This window comes from Aptenodytes forsteri, unplaced genomic scaffold (assembly GCF_000699145.1).
Source record: "Aptenodytes forsteri isolate BGI_AS27 unplaced genomic scaffold, ASM69914v1 Scaffold1381, whole genome shotgun sequence".
Taxonomy (NCBI): domain Eukaryota; kingdom Metazoa; phylum Chordata; class Aves; order Sphenisciformes; family Spheniscidae; genus Aptenodytes; species Aptenodytes forsteri.
Window position 1 is genome coordinate 2,704 of NW_008795602.1, and position 22,727 is coordinate 25,430.

The 22,727-nt window shown below is 51.2% G+C and overlaps 1 protein-coding gene across 2 annotated transcripts; it reads right to left on the reverse strand.

Annotated features, from left to right (window-relative positions):
- Positions 1 to 630: 630 nt before the first annotated feature.
- Positions 631 to 22,650, reverse strand: SPATS2 (spermatogenesis associated serine rich 2). Of its 2 annotated transcripts, none has more exons than XM_009282324.2 (12): positions 22,329 to 22,650; positions 14,906 to 14,985; positions 14,516 to 14,624; positions 13,520 to 13,569; positions 12,091 to 12,349; positions 11,630 to 11,842; positions 10,326 to 10,461; positions 4,658 to 4,716; positions 3,834 to 3,943; positions 2,278 to 2,380; positions 1,629 to 1,837; positions 631 to 1,320 (listed from the first exon to the last, which is right to left on the reverse strand). In XM_009282324.2, exons 1-12 carry the CDS (start codon positions 22,351 to 22,353, stop codon positions 1,021 to 1,023), a joined length of 1,653 nt encoding a protein of 550 aa, XP_009280599.1. In that variant the 5' UTR covers positions 22,354 to 22,650; the 3' UTR covers positions 631 to 1,020. The 2 variants fall into 2 exon arrangements, with proteins under 2 accessions (XP_009280599.1, XP_009280600.1); XM_009282325.2 differs by having other exon boundaries at positions 1,021 to 1,320; positions 11,630 to 11,839; positions 22,329 to 22,353.
- Positions 22,651 to 22,727: the final 77 nt, after the last annotated feature.

Consider the following 22,727-nt stretch of genomic DNA (forward strand, 5'->3'; position numbering starts at 1 on the left):
GGGGAGGGGGGGGCAGCACAGGGGCGCATGGGTGCCCAGAGCCGCAGACCGAGGGTGGGAGTGGGGCTGAATTGCTTAAGCAGAAAACACCCGAATTTTTAAAGCTCAAAGTTGGGTTTCATTTATTTAATTTGTTCAACCAACTGAGGAGAACTTGGGTTGGAGGGAGGGAAAGAAACACCCCGGTGTGAAAAGTGAGGGGGGGGCAGCAGAGCCACAGAGGCCCCCCGGGAAGCCCCGGCCTCTCCGAGGGCCGGAGCCGTGGAAGGCAGAGACGGCGACATTCAACGTGAACATTGTCTTTATTCGTACAGCTATAAAGAATGACTGGCGCAAACTCCACCCGGTATCTCCTAGGATTAGCTCTGCTAATTGATATTGCTATAAATTTAATTTAGGGACGAAGAAGGGCTGGAGAAGCGGGGGGAAGGCAGGGGGAGAAGGGGAAGCGAATAAAATAAAGAGATCCGCAACATAAAGACCAGAGAACAGCCAAGTGTGCAGGACCCCGGCCCCGCGTCACGGCCCGGAGAGGAGGGGTCCCAGACCCCTGCCTGTCCCTGGGGTGGGGTGGGGGGACACCCACAGCCCCCCCCCCAGGACCCCGTGTCCCGGCACTCATCCCCGCTGCCAGCAGGAGGGATGGGCTGTCACGGGCCGCTCCCCCGAGGCGAGGCCCAGATGTTGGTGCACAGAAGAAAAGATGCTGGGGGCTGGGTTTTGGCCAGCGCTGCCAGAGATTGGGCCGACGAAGGTGAATTTCTGGAGGGGAAAGGAAAAGGGCAAGAGAGAGACGGCCTGAACCCGCTCCGACGGTGCGGCGCAGGCGTGAGAAGAACCCAAAGCAAAGGAGAGGGGGGGGGGGAGGAAGGGAAAAGGACGAGAGAAGAAAACAAACAAAAAAAAATGGCACGAAAAATGAGAAGTGTAAACTTTCCTTCGTTAGTATCCTAGCTAGGAGCTTCCTACAGCCTGGTTCTCACGTGGGACTTGTGGCAGGAAGGGAGAGCCCGGGGGCTCTCAGGAGTTCGCTCCCTCCTGACGACTGGCTCTGGGCTTACGCTGCGGGAGGCCCTTGGTCTCTGTGCCGGAGGGAGGGGGGCCGGGCCGCCCCGAGGCGCCGCTGGTGCCCGTGGGCTGAGTCTGGCTGGGGTTGCCAGGGGAGGCTGCCAGGGGCGAGGTTTGCCGCCTGCCGTGGGCCTGGCCCGGCCCGTTCCTGTGTCGGTTGCCGTTGTTGTAGCGGCCGGGGGCCGGGGGGCTGACGTGGCGCTGGCCTTGGGACCTGGGCCACGCTCCTGGCCGCCTGTTCCCCTGGAAAGCCTGAAACAGAAGAGGGTGGGCGAGTGAGTGTGCCACATCCCTACGCACCCCCCCGCCTCTTGCTCCTGGGGCGGGAGAAGTGGAAAAGCAAAACCCCCGAAAGTCTGCTCTGAAGCAGAACCGTCAAGGCGAGGCTGCGCTCTGCGGCTCTCCCGGGCCCCTTGCTGCCCGGCCCTGCGCGAGTCCTGACAGCAAAGGGCACCCGGCAGGGAGGGACCCTGCCCAGGAATCGGGAGAGGAACCACAAACGCCGAGCAAGCTTCCCGCAGCGCCGTGCCGGCACCGGTGCCGTGCCAGGGCGCGGTTACCTCTCGCGAAGGCTGGGGAGGGCGGCCGGTGGCATTCCCCACGGCTGCCTCGGCTGAGGACGAGGGCTTCTTGCTCGCCGTGGTAAGGCTTGCGGCGGAGGCACACGCGGGGGTGGAGGGAGCAGAGGTCTCGCTGGGACCGCTCAGGGAGGCGGCTGCGACGGAGCTGCACCGCAGTCGGGTGGAGTAGCTGTTCTTTGGATGGGAAACTGGAAGAGAAATACCCCAAAATGGGCGTCCTGCAGACGGGACCCAGACCATTCACCCTCCGGACCCTGCCAGGCACAGCACTGCCGGGGTGGAGGCGGCTCATGGCTGGAGCCAAAGGCTCAAAGGGACAACAGAGCTTTTTCTGGCAAGATGAAGCTTTGGTCGCGTGAACAAGGGCTCGGCTAACTGGGACCAGCGCTCGACAGCGAAGGGAACGGGCACAGACCCCGCTTGCCGAGGGATGAGCGTCGGCAGCAGCAGCAAGGGGAGGGCTGGCTCCTCTCTCCGCTGCCGAGAGGAGACAAAATGCCCAAAGCAGAACGCTCCCAGTCCCGCCGCTATCAAAGTTTTGGGGCGCCCGTGAAGGGTTTTGGTGATGGCAGGGCCAGCGAAGGGGTGACTGACACCTCGGCTCCTCCCCGACTCCCATCCAGCTCACCTTGGCCGAATGAGGCGATGCTCTTCTTCAGCGTGTCCAGGTCGCACGTGAACCGCGCCACCCTGCCCAGGTCCTCGTCGTACTTCCGTTCGCTCACAAAGTGCTTCACAGAAAAGGCAAAACGCGCACGTTAGTTCAGTCCGCGCACGGGAACAGAAAACGGAGGTGAAAGCCTCCCGTTTTGGCCCAGGAAAAGGTATCCGCGTCGGGTGCTGCTTGAAAAAAAAAAACCTCTCGGTGAGAAGGCAGACGGCCACGACGACTTATGGAAACAGAAAACCAGGGGGTTTTTTTTCAGCGCGATTTCTACCCGTACAGAAACGGCCTTCCCCAGGCTCCAGCAGCCGAGCCGTAGGTTAACTCAATCCGACAGCAGCTCCGCTCTGCCCGTCTCTGGTCTGCGAAATCAGCACAGCCCAGGTCTCTGGACGCTCACAGGGGCAACAGGTTTCGCAGCTGCACCGATCCTGCTACGGGGGTGAGCAGGTTAGTTTTCAAACTGGAGTTTAATTTGATGCAACTTCGCACTGACCTCTTGTGGCAGGAGCCGGCGTGCTGGAGAGCAGGAGTGTTTTACGGAATACAAAAGTCACTCGCGCGCAGCAGGCAGGCTCTCCCGATTTAGGGGGAGAGGCAGAGGTCAGCCTGCGCCAGCGGGAGGTTTTCACAACTGCTCCGAGCACAAAGCTGCGGCCTTGCCACGTTCCCCGCTCTCTGCCAGTTCACAATGGCTGAACGTTGGGCTGCACGCACCGGGGTTAATGTCTGGACGATCGGATGTTGGCTGAAGCCAGTATTTTACAAACCAAATTATTTTAAATTAGGATTCAGGACGAGGTGTCCCGTATCCCACTGCGTGGCTGCGGACGGCAGCGTGCAGAGCACTGGCGGTGAATTCGAGAACTACGGACGCAAGGAAAGACTTGCGCACAACACAAAACTGCACCCAGAAGTGCCGGAAACCCAGAAGGTTACAAAAAAGCGTACCACTGTTGAGAACTGTTAGGATTAATAGCCTTGCTTAGCCCTAGAAGCTAAAGCAGTTGAAGCCTTAGGCCGCAAGAGCTGTCCGAGAGTAAACTTTCTGATAAAACTAACGCTGCAAACACAGAACTCGCCGAATCCGGCAGATACGAGCGGAATGGAGAGGATAAGGACCAAGGAAACAATTCCAAGAGCATGAGGTAACTTCAGAAGGCGGCCAGCCCAGTGACCAAGAAACCCAGTAGGAAATCAAGAGACGAGCGACCAGAATTAAGGGGTTGGACTTGGGGATCGGGCGCTGGGTGGTACGGGTATAATTGGGGTGCGCGATCCAGGGTAGGGGTCCCTCCTCGGAGGCACCCAGCTCGAGCTGCTCTGCCTGTCGGATAAATAAACCGCTTATTTACTCAGCAGACTGGCGACTCATCTTCTTCGAGCAGGAACCTAGGGCCAGGCCCTGTTGAGGTGGCACCCGCATAATTCCTACCATGGGCTGCGTCATTTCTGCAACACCACATTTCGGCGAGATTAGCACTCGGTTGGATTAGACAGAAGCGGAGTGAAAAGCTCACCTTTATGTCGGCTCTGAGCTCGACCAGCTGCTCCTCCGACATTCGCACTGCCACATCAGTCATCTTCTTCAGGGCTTCTGCCTTCTTCTGGCGGCTGACCAGAATTTCCACTGCAAAACAGACCACAGCTTAGGCAGCGTCGACAGCGGACCAGCCTACCCAGAGTTAAACAACCCCAGCCCCGGCACACAGCACCTTATTGGTAAACAACAGGTTCCCCCGAGTCCCCCCGCGGGCAGCTCTGTGCCAGCTGCACAGCAGCCCCAGCCGCTCCCTCCTGCGGCGATTTACATCTCCAGACACAGACTGAACCTGAGCTGTAAGCCGACTCGAGGAGGGGCACGACACGCAGCTTCGGTAGAAGCTTTGCCGCTCTCCCCAGGCTAACCGCTTCCTTGCCGCCCCCTGAACCGCGGGGCTTGGTGCTGCCGGTGCGGGCGTCCCTGCGGATCACGTCCCACCCGCGCCAGGTGAGCGGAGAAAGCCCTTTCCAGCTCGCCAGGAACGCTGAGATTTTCAGGAATGGCCTCCCGTGGAAGAGTGCCGTTTCTGTCTCACCCTTTAACGAGGGCACAGAGCAACGGCCTCGAAGAGGATGGGTGCCGTCAACGGTGTCAGCAGCCAACATCCCCTAGTCACAATATATACTGTCAACTCAAGCTATAGGGCAAGTTTTGTTTGGGTACAGAGCCACATATTTAGGAACAATGTGAACAGGAGGTAAGTCACAGAAATCTGCTTCTAGGGGGGCTTGTCTCTTCAGAGTGCAGCAACACCTACAGCTCTTCAGGTGGGCGCTTGTTGGTAGAAAGACAGAGTCTTACTTGCTTCTGCTTTCACTTTGTCCATTTCAGCCAGCAACGCCACCTCGCGATCCATAAGGCTGGGGGGAAAAAACCACAGAAAAAGGGAAGAGATTTAGTATTAAACAAAGAGGACAACGAAATCCTACTGCAAGAACAGCGGCGGGAGGGTTTCCAGGCGTGCCGGCCAGCGGGGAGAGACCGGCAGATGGCAGCAGGAACCCGCCGCGCTGCGCACCGAGCCCCGGCTTTTGTTCTGGAAGCTGAGGAGTTGTGTGCAGGTTTCGCTGGCATTAAACTTGCTCAGGCTTGGGTCAGCACGGAGCACAGTGCGGCGTTCCCGACAACCCGCTGGGTACGTGGTCACCTTACTCTGATAAAGTCGGAGCCACTTGGCAAGGGGAGAGGGAGCGGCAGCCGCGGTGTTGGGGGAAGCTGCACTCCGCTGGACTTTTCTTCTTCACCGAAGAAAACTAGAGCACAACGTTTAAAAGAGCCACTCAGAACACAAAACTGATGAGCAGTGGGGCAGGACGAGGAGCTGCGATAGCAGGAGCAGGACGCCGGGCATTCGGGCACCCGTCCCTTCCAAGGCAGCCTCTCAGGTGCCACATCGTGAAGCAATGCTTGACTCTTATGCCCTCATTAGCTTATTTAAGCCTACCAAATTGGCCCACCAACCCAGAAACCTGGATTCTGGTGCTCTGTGCCGCTTCTCGGGAGGCGCGTACCCTGCTGATCCCCACAGGGCTGCAGGACCCACACGAGAGCACGCGCACCCTTCCACACGGTGCAGCAGGTACAAGGACAGGACCTCCTGCCGGTCGCCACCACGCAGCCGGCAGGTCACCCAGAGCCACGCAGGTCCACGATCCGGGAGTCTCTTACGGCCTGAGGATTTTTTGGCCACGGAGGGAACACCTGAGTGGGTCACAGCGAAGCACCTCCACTCGCCAGGAGGCTCCAGCGTGCCTCAAGTGTGTCTGTTGCCATGAGACCGCAACTCCCCCGGGGCATCACGGCGGCAGCCTTTACGCAAGCGGAACCGCACAGCTACCGCCTGGCCAAATTTAGCAAATTCAGGCTACGGAGCACCCTCCAGCAAGGCAGAGCACCCGGGGAGCTCCGCATAAGCGCTGCTCACAGGCCGTGCAAAGAGGGCTCTTGCCCCTGGAGATGTGCACACCGAGTAACTCGGGTTGCAACGGAAGCAGGAGGGGAAATACCAGTCCTCCCATTCTGGACAGGGGCAGGTACCGGTCGCAGCTCTGTTCTTCGTTCTTCTTCCAGACCCTTGCAGACACCCTCCCTGCAAATGCTTCTTTTCTCCCCGCTCGAAGCGCCGCCTCCCACCCCCTCAGCCTGCCCCGCTGCAGCTCACCTTCGCTCAGCTGCTGCCAGCGGCCTGAACGCATTCGACAGTGTTCTTCGCCGTAAGGAATCCAGACCCTTGCAGACACCCTCCCTGCAAATGCTTCTTTTGTGCTCGCTCTAAGCTACGCCTCCAACGCCCTCAGCCTGCACCGCTGCAGCTCACCTTCGCTCAGCTGCTGCCAGCGGCCTGAACGCATTCGACAGCCTATTAATAGGGTTCATTTCAGTTTCAGCTTTCTAAATATAAAAGCAGAGTCTTCCTCCCACGTTAGCTGCATGACACTTGCAGCACAGACACTAAATGGTACTCAGAGGGGTATCGGCAGTGCGCAGGGTCAGCCCTTCAACACCGACCACACGCTTTTTTAGCGAGGAAGGTTTGCTTGAAAATGGGAAGAATATTTATTTTAGCGACCATCTGAAAGGGAAACCGCAGAGCATCTGAAACGCAAACTCAACCCACCGCTCCCGCTCCTCTGCATGTCAGAGAGGGCTGAGGCAAGATCAATTTAAACAATTCCCTCTGAACAGCAGCTTTGACATTTGGCTTCTTCTGTTGATTTATCGCTCTGTCCATCTGCCTTTTCAGGGCAGGAATTGTTTCTGCTCGTAGCACAGCAGGGGCCTGATCCAGGTCAGGCACTCTCAGCCCAACTGCACAAATACAACAACACGTGTCAAAAGCTACGCTAATAAGACTTCACCTTGTTTCTAGCCATCTCCGGAGCGGTTCAACCTGGCTCTGCAACACCGACGGGCAGGGTAAAGGGAGATAGCCCAGCTGCCTTCTGCCCAGAGCCACGTCAGCAGCAGGAATCCCCTGGAGCTCGGAGAGATACGGGTGTGAATGCGGCCTTAATGATTAATTCAAGTGCAGGAACAGCCTTGCGGCTCTCGTGCTGCAGAACTCGGTTGTGCTACACCTTACCCCAGCGCCTCCTCCCTGAACACACCGGCAACACGCCCAGCTCCTGCAGAGCCAACGCCCACTTCATATGGGCCATTCTGGGCTTTCTCCGCCAGGCTGCGGGCACACACGCACGCACCTTGGCACAGATCATAGCTTGCGTCTCTTTGTAATTTCATTTACTCAGCAGAGCTCAGCTGGAGTCCTTTACCCGATTTTACAGTTGGGCTGGCTGAGGAACAGAGGTCAAGCGGCTCTGCCTGAGGTTCGCGTGATGAGCGACTCGGATCAGACCCCACTGCTCCTCCATCCTGCGCGGCTTCTCGTCAAACAAACTCACTTCCTTCTGCCGGATCCGTTCGGAAACACGCCTTCCCTTCTCGACTGCTGTCCTGGGACAAGATCCCAGGCAGGACGGAGAGCGCGTCTGCCCCTGCCAGAAGGACTGGGCTTTAAGAAGGGACATTTAAGAAGCGCACAAGGAAGAAAAAGGGGAAGCGGATAAACCGATAACTGCTGAAGATGAAATAATGCTGAATACTTGGTTGCAACCCAACCATTAGAAGCAATGCTCTCAGCTGCAAGCCAGCTCGGTCGAGCAGCGCCTGCGAGACGATGTCTGTTCGCGAAAGACAACAGCTGTTTGCACAAGCACGCCAAGGGTTTTGGGGGTCAGTTTTCCTTGGGGCTGAAACGCAGCGACCTCAAAGACTGACTGCAATCGAAGGTGGCTGGAAGCACGCCTGGCAGCTCTGCCACGAGGAAGCAAGGGCGACCCGCAGCACGAGGCACGCGGCCATGACCTCAGCAGCGAGAAACCTCAAACCCTGCCCCACACCCAACCTCAGCACGCGGCGCTGAAGTTGAACTTACCCGCACCACTCACAAAGGCTCGGGGGTGTTTTTTTCCCCAATGTGCTATTTTCCCTGTCAGCGGATAGCAAAATAGTCAGGAAATAAGGACTACGAGGATTCTTTAGTTCAGGCTACCCAATCATCTCCAGCCCGGAGGAGCAAATCCTCTCAAAATAGGAAGCCAAAGCAGCTACTGCTACATCTGCTACTCAAACAGGATGGATTTCAGAGATTGAGATAGGCACGACCCCAACATTAGAGTCTCCTTCTTCACCCTCACCTACCTACAGGCCACAGGTCTAATACAAGCACGTTGTCTAGCCAGAGAAGATGAAGGTCAAGAACTCTAGGAAGCCTCACTGGTTAAAAGGACATCCCTGACAGGCAGAAGTTAAACCAGTCCAAGCTTTGCTACTTAAATATCCTGTGTCAGTTGAACAAACCTGCTTTTAAACCAGGTTTTCCTTTGGTAGAAAGCCAGCTGGAGAGGCAATTCAGCAAGAGGATCCCGCCTTGTGCCGTAGGATTTAAAAATACACTGATTATTCTCTGGGTCACGAAGGGACTTGGAAAAACAAAACAACAACAGAAAAAAACGTGAAGGTACAATTTACACCTCAGCTCACCGGCAACCGCATCACTTCTGGGAAAAGGAAAGTGAATCTCCTTCTGCGGAGCCGAACGGCCCCGGCTGCAGAGTCGCCGCTTATCAATTGCACGGACCTGGCATCCTGCTGGGCAGCTCCTTCCCTTGACATTTGTCGAAGGAGGTTCCCGGTGGCCCCGTTCCAGGCAGGCGCTCGCCTCCCCGCTCACGGAACCGCACATCCTGCTTCACCCGCTGCCGGCTCGGCTTATCGGAGCAATGCTGCGGGACTGGACTTGAGTCTTTGACCCTCCCGAACATGACGCAAGTGTTTTATAGATGGTAACGTAAGTCGAAGGGCGAGGAATTACTTATACGGAGCCAGACACGTTAGCCAAAAGAATGACATTTTCCATGCCAGGGAGAGTTTTTTTTTTTTTACAGGTGTTGTAACTGCATAGAGAGGCAGACAAAAAACTTAACAACAAAAACCCACTGCGTACAGTGATAATACTGCATCAGTATTGACTCAGTAGACAAAGCCACTAACAACAAAGTAAGAAATAATATTCATAAAAACGAACTTGAGTTAGGGCTACAAATCCCTCAGCTATTGATAAGGTAAATCCCCTTACGTCGCAGCTTTTCCAAAAGGCGGGAGGTGCTGGGAGCTCCACGTCCAGCTTCGGCTTGGAGACCACAGCTCTTAGCACGAAAACGCAGCTCAGGGCACACGGACACCTTTAACCTTACCCTTCCAGTTTGGTCTAGTCTCCTCAGGTAAGTTTAAAAGTCATCTGTAAACATTTTTGTCAGTATTTTTAGCACAGGCTGAATTTAAATACAGGACAGCATTCCACTTACTTCAGGAGAGCACTTCCTGGTGGCAAAGTTCAACGCAAGTACGAGCACAAGAAAAAAGTCCACACTGAACAACTAAATCTGCTAAAAGGCTTCAGAATACAGCTCTCCGCATCACTGCCGCTAAATACGCTTGCCTTTGAGGCCACATACAGTTTTCAGACATAGACAGCTTTTGACACAGATTTGCAAGTCTGCCAAGTATCTACTTTAATCCTTCAATGCGATAGCAGCATTTTAGTTACTTGTCAAATGTTACTCACTTCAGGCAAGGAGAACTCTCTGTGCAGTTTCTTATGAACATTTCTTTACCAAAACAATCATATTTGTATAACCAAGAAGAACAATTTCTCACTAATGGCTTCAATCAGCCAAGACAGCGGGTATATCTGACGTTAGGCCTTTCGGAATATCATCTTAAAGCACTTAGCCAAACCAATAAAGATGTTCATTAAAAAAAAGACCCGATTACAGCCGTAGGGAACATCATGCACAGTATTAAAAGCTTGGCTTAAAACGGGGGAAGCAATGCCGCACAGGATGATCTTTGATGTGTATCTATACCTTCAAAAGGACCCCTCTCTTCCATGTTATATTCAACCAGAATTTGAAGATTTCACATACGGATGTTTGTTTCTAAAAGAGACACACTACTGCACCCCGAGCTCCACACAGTTCTCCTTCCAGCACAGCTAATAGTAGCACCTAACTGACAGTATGCTCGTATCGTCTGCGTCTAAAACGACTTTATGATGGTCAGGACAACTGTCTTGTACCGCCACGGAGCCACAGTTCATCGAAGACCCTGACGGACACACCAAAGCCTTGAACAGCTTATTAACATCCCACTGCACGCGTGGGACAACAGCTCGAACGCAGGCCTTGCAAAGCCGCCCACGAAGGCGGCTTCTAAAAAACTCCAGAGTGCGGAGTTCTTTACGACACGCTGACCTCCCAGACGCTGAAGAACAGTGCTTGGGCGGTAGGGCAAAGACAAGCAAGTCATTAACCCGACTGGAAAGCCGAAGTCTTACTCCAAATGTATTAAAAAGCCTTAAGAAAGTCTTAAGCCTTAACACCTGGATCTGTCCCTACATTTAACTTACCTGCTCTGCAGTTCAGCAAAGACCTGTTTCATCTTCTTAATGGAAGCATCCATTTCCTCCTTCACCACAACCCGGTACCGAGCCAGTGAAACGGTGCAGCGCTGGAGATCCTTCACTGATTTTTCAATATTAGAACCTACCAAGAGACAGAGTGAACTCAAACAGCCATGTCAATCACACTGCTAAATCCTCCCAGCAGGGATATATCTAAAGATGACTTCCCCCTCTTATTTTAAAACTATACACTGCTTGGTTTTAAATTTTTCTTTCCCCTCCCCATTAAAAAGGCACTAGGTTCAGCAGGGACAGTTTGAGAGGTTTTCTTACTGGGGAAGGTTTTCCCAAGGCTTGTAGAACCTCCTTCTACGGGCAGGGATGTCCCTCCACATTTTCAAATACACGAGAGAAATCAAACACATCTCTGAGTTGCTTTTGTGCTAGGGACTGAGACAAGTGAAATGCGTTCTGCTCCAAAGACCAACACACCATACCGCTAAATAATACGAAATGACTGTTTGCCTGGGGAAGGGAATTATCTCGGAAACTAAAATTAAGGCTATTTCCTCAAATCAGGAGCTGAAAGGATTGCTTATGGCTGCCGAGGTTAGTCCCTGTGTCTCAGCTCACCAGCAGGGTACATCACCTTGCCCACGCTCTCTGGAGCTTGCTGGAGTGCAGTTGCCCCCCGCCAAGCTACATTAACACTGCTCGTTACAGCTTTCCCACGCAGCAAGGAGGTGAACTACCACCACCTCATCTCCCTAAGCTAAGTACAATAACCGTGATCACAATCGGGGTCTCTGAGGTCCCTCCTGTCCCCACTTGTTATCGTAAGAACTCAGCTGTGGAGAAAGCACACGGAAGAGGGGAAGAAAAAAAAAAATCCGGTAGAAGGAGGCTGTCACTTCTTGTAACAGGGCTGGTCCGAACTTCTGGCCTTTGGACAAATTCTCACAAAAGATGAGAAACAACCTAAAGGCTCTGTGATGGAGCACACAGAAGAATGGGCTAAACGTATGCAGCGAGACTGGCTGCTTCCTCCCCTGCTTCTCACACGTATGGGTTTGCCGCTCCAGGCACTACATCTAAACTGCTGTCAAGATTCCTGCTGTGCATAGGGAAGAGGAGGAGCGGAGTGCAAGTTACTGGCCAGATAATAAGAAGTATGTTAGCTCACATTAAAATCAAAGTCCAGTACGCCTCACCACCGTGTCTGTCAGTGACAGTGCAGAAGAGGCGGTGAGAATTTGACCAGCAGCAACCTGCTCCGACATCGGAGAGCGTGCAGACCCTCAGGGCCTTACCTAGCTTCTTGTTTGCAGGTGAAACTGGAACATCTTCCAGCCGCATTACAGACAGGGACGCAGGAGTTGAATTGCTCGCTGTTGATCTGGACAGAGACCTGCTAGCACTCCTCTGCTCAGGCCGCTGTCTAAGAGACGAAGGGCTCTGGGAAGGATGCATGATGAGCGATTTTGTGTCAAAGTCTGCTATTCCATTCTCTAGTTCAGGCACTGCTGTAGAAAAGCACACTCGTTTAAAGGGGAACGTGAAGAGGACAGCAGAACACTGACCGCCTCTTTACCACAACAAGCAAAAAAATCAGAAAAATCAAGGTGAGCTGCTCTTTCCTGAAGAGCCATCCAAACAAATCAGTATTCAAAGCTGACCCAAAACAAAGAAGGAACACGAAAGAGCAGGAGGCAGCTCCTCTGCTTTTTAAACACTCGGTGCCCGTCTCCTGCGCTACTTTATAGAGACTAACCTGTTCTATCAGGCATGTCTGGTGCAGCAGACTCGCAATCCTCCAGCTCTCTGGCATCAATTGAAAGTGCATCCAAACCTTCGCTGAGCGAGTCCACAGACTCCGTGTCGTGGGCACAGCCGTTGACATGGAAACCGTTAATTCCACCCTTCTCCGAGTTTGCCGACTGCTCCTCTTCAGTGGACACCAATTTACCGGGGTCTGGGAGGCCGGGGCTCGATTCAGCTTGCTGTTTCGGTTTGGTTTTCTTCTTCTTGTTCTAAGGATTAGGTATCCACATCACAAAGGGGGGAAAAAAAAAAACAAAACCGTTAAGCTTAATTCCTGAAGGGAAAATTAAGCTTATGCTTACTGGCTGAAAGTAGCTGAATTAAATGCTTTTTCAGGCAGCCTGGCTGTTGATCCTATTAACAGTAGGAGGGATTTAGTCAACAATGAGGACAGATATAGTGGCATTAATGAGGCGCGAATACATTATCCTCTCCGATGGTGTGCCAACAAGAGCAATGCACTGGTTATCAGATGAAGGCTGCATAACTGATAGGAAACAGCGGAGAGGTTTGTGGCTGTAACCCACAGCACCAGCCGGGTTGCTTCTGTGGGTGCTCACTGGCAAGGTGCAGCTTCCAGGGTGCTCTGCTAGACCTCGCTCTGATAAAACTTCCCTCATTTCCCAGCACAGGGCTATTCAGTCACATTTTTTTCCCCTCTCCATTTCACGCTGGTGCTTTTCACGTATTCAGAGGAGTCCTTTTGAATAATTATGATTTTATTCTTGTCCTGGTGGATTTAGATATTATAATATCAAGTAGTGAAACTTTGCAAATCTTTATTTAACCCTTTCACAGAGGTCTGAGCAAAGAACTAGGCAAAACACTCGAGAAAGCTTACGTGACAAAGAAATATATTTCCACAGAGCTCAGCATTAAAACGCAACTGTTCAGCTCCAAAGGTTACCGATGAAAAATGGAACAGCATGACTATCTGAACAGTGAATTACAGAGCTCCGTTGAAATAAATGGACCTGATAAAGATTTACTTCAGCGTGGGGCTGTGTGTGCGGATTAGGGGTCCTGTAGAGGGTCAGCAGAATAAAAGCGACTGCAAGGACAGAAAGTCCAGAACCTTTTTTTTCAGATGCTACATTTGACACAACGTGTCTGACAACTAAATGAAATGCAGATGTGGCGAGAAGATGATGTTTACAACTTGCACTGAAGCTACCATGTAAATCCTTGCCCTGAACAGCGAGGCACCTGATAACCTAGTGATTATCTCCGTGCATCAGTTCCGCTAACGTCAATATACACGTTTGCTCTTTGGTTTCTTTTCCCATCTGAATCACGAGGAATGCCTACTGTTCTCTCTAGTCTAAATCCTCAAAATAAAAAGATAAATGCCTTAGCAAAGTATATTTAAAAAGCGTTACCTTTTTTTTGCCTGTTACAGTCCATTCTTTCAGTACTTCACTGGCATTACCTGAAATGAAATGCAGCGATGAGCAGTGGACCGGCATCCACTCCAATTCTTTCCCGGTCACGTGGAAGTGCCTCCATACCTGGAGCCAGCTGTCACACTTCCCGCAGCTAAGTTTCAGTTCTCTCAGTTGATGTAATAAAAGGATCGATTTCGTTTTTGCTTTGGGAGCACACTGCTGAACGGGACTACTCCCTTACACCACAGTGCCAGCTCTTTCCAGGAAAACAAAAACAAACAAACAAAAAAATCTTCTCTTTGGCTCTGTCATACTAAAGGTTTAGGTACTTGGAACCCTGCTGGAGCATGTTCTGAACTCAAAGGTTGCGTTCAGGTCAGATGTCTGCTGGCCTTCTCTCCCCAGAGGCACTGACTGTGTCAGGATGCCCACAGTCTGAGGAATAGCTGTCATACCTTCCGTAGGCCAGAGGCAGAGCGCAGTTGTCAGTGATGGCCGGCATGGAAATAAGAGCTGCAAAGCGACAGGCACTGTCACCAGGAACAGCCTGTTTCTCCAAGGTCAGAAAATCCACCTAATGCAGCATGCCAGCCAGACCCAAGAGAAGATTTTTGAGCCAGGTTTCAAAGTACAAACAGCAACCATCGAAGCTGAAGACATTCCCATTCTGTACACATGAACAAGAGTTTCTGTAATTAAGTATCAACCCCCCTTTAGGTAAAGAGCTATCAAATGCTTATCTCTGCCTTGACCCCTAGTTGAACAAACACCAACTAAAACTTGGGAAGAGGATCATCTGTTCGTTATCTCTGTGGATGGAGTCTGCACTTGGATGTGGTGAGAAGCTACATGAGCTTCTGCCACCTGGCGTACCTCCTGCACACAGCCCTTTCTGCACAAAGGCTATTGCTGCTTCTGAAGTAGGTCCATAAAGACGGTACCTGCGAGTTACGAAGCCACAAACCCCGCCAAGAAACCAGCCGCAGTTACCTTCCATAAATGCTTGCACTGTTTTGTCCACACAGTTGTCAAAATGCTGCAGCACAAGGACAATCTCATTGTTGCTCCTGTTGGGGACTATTGCACGCACCGCGCTGATCTAGAGGGAAGAAAACAGGGTAACATGTAAACCATTTGCTTTATCCCACACGGAGCCTACAGCAACCCTTCTGCGAGCAGTCTAAAAACCGTAAACGATTACTTCCTTATAAAACTTTAATGTGCCAGGACGATTTAGCCTGAATAAAATTTTGCTTTTGACAGAGCTGCAGTTAGCTCCCAGACAGAAACATATTTCATCTCAGAGAGGAGATGAAGATACAGCGCTCAGGAGCTCTTCCACGGCACGTGGTGAGTTAAAGTCTCAGAAGACACATTTACCTTCTCCTTCATGTTTTCAAAGGTTCCTCCTTGGGCCATCACAGTATTGGACTGCACATCAAAAATAAACCCAGACGGATCTGTGAAGACAAAGGAGAGGGAAGCTCTCTTCTGAACAACAGGCACCGAGAGACATTTAGAAAGATACGAAGCAAGAGGTCAGCGCCGACTTGTTACTTTGCCAAGGAGAAAATTGAAATCCTACACACGTATGGTGTTCGCTGGCTAATTCTGCCATATGGTTAGCAGAGGGTTGTTAGCTGCTGAGAGATATTCCAGCCTTGTTTAAGAACCCGATTCTGTTTAGCCAGGTAACCCCAGTTGAATCTGCTTTGCCAACGCCCCCCACGGAACTCAAGAAGCCGATTCACTCCTCAGCTCTGGGTCAGTTTAAAAAAACCAACCACGGATCAAAACCACAAGCCAAAAAAACCACAAGCCCCAACAGGGCTGGTGCAAAACAGAAGATCGCTGAAGCAGACCAGACCAGTACCGCTCCTCCGTTTCCATACTAATCTTTTACTGAGCCCAGCAATAAAGAGTTAACAAACGCGCTAGAGCCAGCCAAGAAAACCACAAGCCCCAACAGGGCTGGTGCAAAACAGAAGATCGCTGAAGCAGACCAGACCAGTACCGCTCCTCCGTTTCCATACTAATCTTTTACTGAGCCCAGCAATAAAGAGTTAACAAACGCGCTAGAGCCTTCGAGCAGTGTGGTTACCAATTTCCTCCACCTGGAGATACAAATGGCAAGCAGACTGATAAATGGGTTTGAAGATCCAGCAGCTTGTGTTCCCTGCCAGCTATAATCTCCAAGGTAATGCTTATATGTTCCAAAAGAGACCCATAATTGAGACAGCCATCACCAACAGGTTTGCTCCCTGCCAGCGAGCAAAGGTCACATAAATCTGCAGGCCCCACCATTTCACCGAGAGATCCTGCCTGGTATCACAAATTCGCGCTCGGTTTTTCTGCCAAGGGTCTGAGCAGGCTAAATTTCAGCTTTGCTAAAGAAAAGGGATATAGCTGTTCATAGACGCGGTTTACTATGACAGAACGTACTTCAAACCGGTGTTTTAGCCGCATTTGGTCTCGGGAAGAACACGTGCCCCTGGGCAGGGGCCAACGGCAGGACCCCAGAGGTTTTAAGCACTCCTATTCTGCGTCACCCACCCCTTTCCAGGGAGTTGACACGCATGCACAAAGCCACGGGTGGATTTCCTAGGAGGGCATTTGCTTGCGTGTGCTTTGACGCCTCGAGCCCTGCCCGGGGTCAGGGAAGTGCAAGACCGCTGGTGGGTTTCTACAGCTGCCGCTGGCCGGTGGCTTTGGGGACTGCCTGGGGGAAGGGACGCTTTCAGCAGGCCAGGGTGCTCTGCGGGGACGCTCGCTCGGTCACTGCCCTTCCTGCTTTAGCTCAGCTGATATTCCAAGCTGCTGATTCATGTTCTTTCCCTCACCTCCTCTAAATAACTCGTACGCGATTTTGAGACACACCATTGACTTCCGCGGTTCCCAGACATTGATGTAGCATTTAAACTGAGATGCCTCCAAATACAGTGACAGAATTGTGAACATGATGGAAAGGTCAGCCTCTTATTAAGGCTACAGATGAACGGTTAAATTCTTCCTCATGCTGTCCTTACCCATTTCAGCCCCATGAGCAAGATTTTCTCAAGTTTCCCAAGCTCACAGAAGTTCAAGTTACCAACTTTCTAGTCCTTAATCTTGTAAATGGCTTTCAGACTCCCATCACCAAGTGAGAATTAGCAATCTTTTCTCAAAATCTTCATTGCAGAGCAGCCACCAAGGACCCAGGTGCCAGGAAAGATGAAGTTCAGCTCCCCCATGCAGTGCATTTTCAGCTACTCAGTCCCATCCCTCTCCCACATCTCCGTTTGCGCTTGGTCTTACAGGGGACCGAGCTTGTCGGCACCTCGCTCCGGGCCGCTTCTCCAGCTTCCAGTCGCTTCGCTACGGCCCAAGTCCTGCTGGTGTTAAAATGTTTATCATGCAAAAATTATGCAACGGAGACTACGCTGTATACATTTGATATTGCCCTTGAGCACTCCCAGGCATCATTAAAAGGGCTGCTGGCACTCAGGTCTCTTGTGACAGTGGGTATTTGCAAGAAGGGACAGAATTTAAAACGCTGACGCCTGCATGGACAGAAGTCTGGCGGCCACCAGTGACTTCAGGATTTTGGAATTAACATCCTTGTGAGAAAGGAAAGCTCCTTCCCAAAGCCGGGGCTCAGACTATGCATGTCATGTCTGACATGACAAGTCAGTCAGACGCTCAGACTGATCTCTGCTGCATTAAAACATACACCATGCAGTGCTACCCTGTTGATTTGATGTGATAAACCCCAGAGACGACGCCAACGGCCTTAATTGCTTCTCTGTTCACAACTGCATCCTCCAGCAAAATGAGGTGGTGAGAAATCATTCATCCTAAATCATTTACTTTTGTGTTTCAGTGCTATTTATTGGACTAATAACACAGGATCTCTTAAATAGAAACACTAACGATGCCAGGAAGAATCCACCCTACCAAATACCAATCTGCTCCTCTCCTAACTCCGCTAATTAGTCCTTTCTGTAGGAAACACATGCAAGACCACAGACCTAACAAATGCCTGCTCTGCTTCCTGGGACACACGAGATGAAACAACTTCACAGCTGACGCCTCGAGGAAGTCAAAACAGGGGCCGCTATTTCCCCCTCAAGCCCCCAGGTCAAGCCGAGCTGAGTCCTGGCTCACTTTTGAGCCACGGCAGGCAGTCATTTCGTAAGGAGACACAGAAAAGAAAGAAAAGCACCAGCCCGACAGCTGCGCAGACTTTGTCCCAACCGGCGTCACAGAGCACACTTTACGAAAGCGCACAGCGAGATTAACGCGTACGCACTTAGCTCCTCCGAACCCCGTCCAGCACTTCATCCCCACCACACCCGTGCCAGCTCACGGAAAGTTTGCACAGTAAAATAGCGTACGAAACTTAAAAAAAAAAAAAAAAATCCCGCTCCAAACTGCAGGTCCACCCTCCTGCCCCAGCCAGGACGCTCGCAGGCAGACGGCTTTGGGGGACTGGACAGCATATACACTTAAAAGTGCCATGCAATCAAGATTCAGTTAAACCGTGAAACATTTATAGACTCTGTGGCTTTTCAGGTCAACGGTAACCGCGCCGGCTCTCCCAGGGATAGCACGAGAGACCTCGGCTAATGTGAAATAAAAAGCTCTGGAAGAAATGGCACCTCCCTTCCCCAAAATACATTAAGATATCTGAGCGGGTCTGTTGGGTTACTAAGCCGTACTCGCTCAATTTCTGTCCCTGCTTGCTGCCTGGGCGCATTCGAAGTCGGGGCTTGGTACCTCAATCAGCTGTTGTGGAAACTATTTTAATGCCCCAAGGACAGCCCCGTGATATTCCTGCAGCGCACAGCCAGCCCACGGAGGTGGCAGCTGCACTTCAGAGCCCTGTCTCAAATAGAAACACCACCTTCTTGCTTATTTTCTCAAACGGATTTCAAGGGGCCAAGCATGCAACGCGGCCTTCTCGGTCCAAACCCGACACAGGGAAGCGATCGGTTCACCGGGGTGTAATCACGAAAAAACCTGCTGTGCTTCAGAGAGAATATGGCTACGCAGGCAAGAGATGGACTCGCGATTCAAAGGATTCATTCTGAGGTGAGCAAATTAAACCTTCCAGACATCCCATCTCAGAAGCATCTGATCAGCTGGATGGCTGCTGGATGGCAGCGGAAGAGTTAGCCCTTGTATTAACGCAGGCCACCTTCCCAATATAAGGCCATATTCATCTAAGGGCTTGGAAGAGGGGGAAAAAAATAAATTAAATATGGAATAAAAATTAACTTCTTGCATATCAACTAAAATATGCCCAAAGTTACGCTGCTAAAACGGGGTATTTCTGCCCGACACAAAAAGCGGGTATTTTTTGCCACAAAGGCAGGGACTCGTACGGACGCAGCTCTCCTGAGCACCCGTCCTGCTTCCCGGGGCCAGGGGAAGCACTTGGAGGGCAGCTCTAACTGCCCCCGCGGTGTCACCGACCTGGTCTAGCCGAGGCAGGCACGCTGCCCTTTCCCGGCCACCGCTGCCGTTTTAACCTGCGCTCCGCCTTCTGCTTTGGACACGCAAGCAGCGAAGCAAGGCAGTCAGCTTTCAGTGGAGCTAAGGCAGCGAAGCCAAACAGAGAGCCGTTAAGGTAATTCAAACTGCAGGACACTGTCTTCCCCCTCACATCTAATTTCCATCTACACATAAAAAATGAAAAATTAAATTAAACCTGCGCATTTCCAGAGCGTCACGCTCAGCAGAGTGATGCGGCTGAAGTTCCCATGGATTCCTGACATCACCTGCGTCCTCGTACCGCACCCGAGCTCGCTCACAAGCCAGGACCCGATTTATCAGGTTACAGAACGCACGCTCAATATTCGCCTTTGTGCATTTTCAACACAACTCACAGCAGGTGCTGCCTCACAGAGTAACTCCACAATCTCCCGGTTTGCCGATTCTACCAGAAGTTATCCGGACACAGACTGAGCAAATCGCTCACGACCACCCCAGTCAGCAAAGCCCGGTTTCTGCAGAGCCGTATCTTCTGCTTGATTGATGCGTCGTTAAACGAAGCGCGAGCTTAAAATGAAATTTCTCCCACGTTTGGGGTTTTTGTGAAGGCTCTGGTGTGCAGGCTCCCTGCTGCTTAACACCGCTCGAGCTGAAACCCTCCCTTCCCAGCGACCGATACCAAAGGCCTTTCGCCTTTACCAAATTCACGTAGGACAGTCTTCCATCAATTGAAATGGCTCCCTGATGCATCCAGATGAATAGGAACCCGAGTGCTGCTTTATTCGGGAACCCGGCATGCCTAAAACCGCGGCTGATGTCCGATGGAAAGAAGATTTACGTGATTGCTTTCTATCCTGGGGTCACCAGTCATTCCTGAGCCTGGTGGCTGCTTTCTCTCAAATCAATTATCGAGTCAGAAGGGGGGATGAGAGGGAGTGCACACGCTTCGTGTTGGGGGAAAAACGGAAGCACTAAGAATCCAAGATCACTTCAGACAGCAGCAAACCAACAAGCCTACTAGACTCTGGGGGAGTATTCATTTAGAGATCCGGCATCACTGAGACCACCTTTCCTTCGCGTTTCTAAATTACCCCTTATAGAATATCCTAAAGCTGAAATGAGCCAGCCAGTATAACCCAGACATGGACCTACATGGGGATGCACGCATTCGGATTCTGAATGGGGATAATTACCTCACTGGTTTAGAGACGGAGTGGTTTTCTCCTCAGCATAGATCTTTTGAGTAAAGAGTTATTTACAGCCAGTAATATCCAGGAGTAGAACATGATTCTGTACCCAAACTTTGCATATACATTTTTGCAAGACTTAAAAATACCCTTGAATAGCTCAGATGTTCACTCTGTTCTGTGGCACTTCTTAGAAGACGAAACAGGTGGGCTTCTGATTCGGTTTCAAAACTGCTGCGTTATTAAAAATAGGTCTGTCTCGTTCCCTACGTCTCAACACTTCTCACCAGCCCTTTGTTACGCTGCAAAGGGGTTTCGTTTTGCTTTCAGAAAGAAAGAGAAACCGGAAAGACATTCCGTACCTGGCCAAGGTACACTCCTTTACAGAGGACTGGAAAATATTTGTTGACTGCATTAACATTCTAGAGCAGCAGAAAAGTAGTAATTGAAAATTCAATCACAGTCCAAACAGGACAGGGCACAGCCAGAAGAGCCTGCAGCTTTAACTCTCACCTTCCCTTACGTCCACATTGCCACTGCAACGCGGACTGGAGATGAGCCTGCTTAACAAAGCAGGGCGTATTTTATATCCCCGGCGGCGGAGCGAGCTAAAGCCTACTCTGCATTCCTGCTCGGTGTCAAATATTTATGTCCGAGATCCCTTTCCTTTTCTTTCGGAACCCAATACATGCCAGCGCTTCCCAGCGGGTTCTCTCTGTGACACACTCTGCCGAACAACACCGAGAGCAGCAATTGTGCCGGCTTTCTCCTTCGGCTGGGGATTTGCCAACCCCCCGAATTCCCTCGGAGCAACAGCTTCCCATGTTTTCCCCCAGTTGTCTCCTACAGGTTTCTCTCGCTGTTCCCCTACTTAGACCCGTTAATTCTCTTCTGCTGTTTCAAGGTGTTTTTCTCTCCACATGTACTCAGCAACAACAATTGCTGGGCTCCGTTTCCAGCACCAGAGAGAAGTCAATTTCTTAATGACTCGTACTGAGGCTTCCAAGAGCACAGATACAAATACAGCGTTTTAAAAATCACTCAAAAATTATCCTATACGATAATTTCCATAACTGTTACTAATTGCTTTGAATCATGTATGGCTCTAGCTGTCAAAGGACGGCTGGGCTCCTCAGGTAGACACTGTTTCTATGCCAAAGCTGCTAGTAAAGAAAAAATCTGCAGAGAACAAAAGCTCTTCTCTTGAGGTAGAGGACATGAATTGTCAAACCCATTCGCCTTAAATTATTAATTAGTAGTCAGTTCAAATAAAGAGAGAACCGTAACCCTCAACCCCCCTCTCCCCCCACCACACGCACACTTTGGAATTAATGTTTCACACGCGACAAATAAGATCCCTCACTGAAATAAGCTGCTTGACGCCAGAACAGCTTTGCCGCTTAACACACGACGGCAGAAAAAGGGAAACCAGCCTGTGTATTTGAAGACAAAGCTTCTCGCAAACTTGCTCGTTACCCTTCTGTACCTATCTCGAAGGAAAAAGATTTACATAGGTCTAGTTTGAATCGCATCCCCCGGAGGCGAGGACCTGAGCTGAGCTATCCCACCTCGATTCGATGGCTTGTTTCCTAACGGGATTCCCGGCAAGCAGCTGCCACAGACAGCACAAACAGAAGCCTGCCCCGAAACCCCGGCGTCCACGGGGCACTCCGAGAGGGTGGACGAGGGCTGCCTCGGGAGCAAGACTAAGTTTTGGTAGAGTTAATTCCATCAGAGACCCAGACACCACCAAAATTCATCCTGGCCGTACCCAGAGAGGGGAAGTTGTGAACCGACTGGGGACCCCAGTAAAATAAAAGAGTTTGGCTCCGTAACTCTTCAACTGCTAAACAGTATTTTTTTCTCCTGTTGTCTGACTGTGAAAGTGATGCAATATTAATGTTATACAGGAACTCGTGAAGTCACAACTGTCCAGCTGGACAACTGAAATGCTACTAAAAATGTCACAAAACCCAACAGGTTATACGATGTCACTAAGACAGTGACAATAAGCTGTCAAGTGACATCAGCAGCCTTGAAAGGAGTACAGCGTAAAGCAGTTAACCCCTTTCCTAACCGGTAACTTTGGAATCGATAGTGGTGTTTATTGGCAGTTGATTGTATCACATTCACATGCATCTTACCTTTTGTATTTTGCTTTTTAGACATCTCAGCGTGTTTGCTCTAACGTCCAGCTATACAGGAAGGGGGGTGGGGTAGGGGGAAGAGAGATTCCTCGCCCTTGAGCAACGTAGCTGGCAGTTGCAATTCACACGCCGCCTTGTATCAATGCGGGAAACGGCAGATATCTGGTTTGGGATGGCAAAATCCCAGCTGCGAGGGCAAACGGGGTCTGGAGTTGTCAGAAATCTGCTGACAGGCCAGCAGAGCACTGCAGCTCCTTCCTCCGAAAAGCAACTTCTTGTCACGAAGCCTGACTGCAGCAGTTGGTATCGGTCTTCTCAGGTTCTGAAAAAGAAAGAAGGGGGGGGAAAAAAAAAAAAAAGGAAATAAAAAAGATGACAGAAATGAATATCCCTCTG

Bases quoted from the DNA above. Each gene is read 5' to 3' on its own strand.
- SPATS2 (XM_009282324.2), bottom strand. From the start codon at position 22,353: ATGTCTAAAAAGCAAAATACAAAAG. The intron at 14,986-22,328 runs GTAAGATGCATG...TTGTCTTCACAG, and splicing joins TAAAAAGCAAAATACAAAAG to ATCCGTCTGGGTTTATTTTT. The intron at 1,838-2,277 runs GTGAGCTGGATG...TTTCTCTTCCAG, and splicing joins CATCGCCTCATTCGGCCAAG to TTTCCCATCCAAAGAACAGC.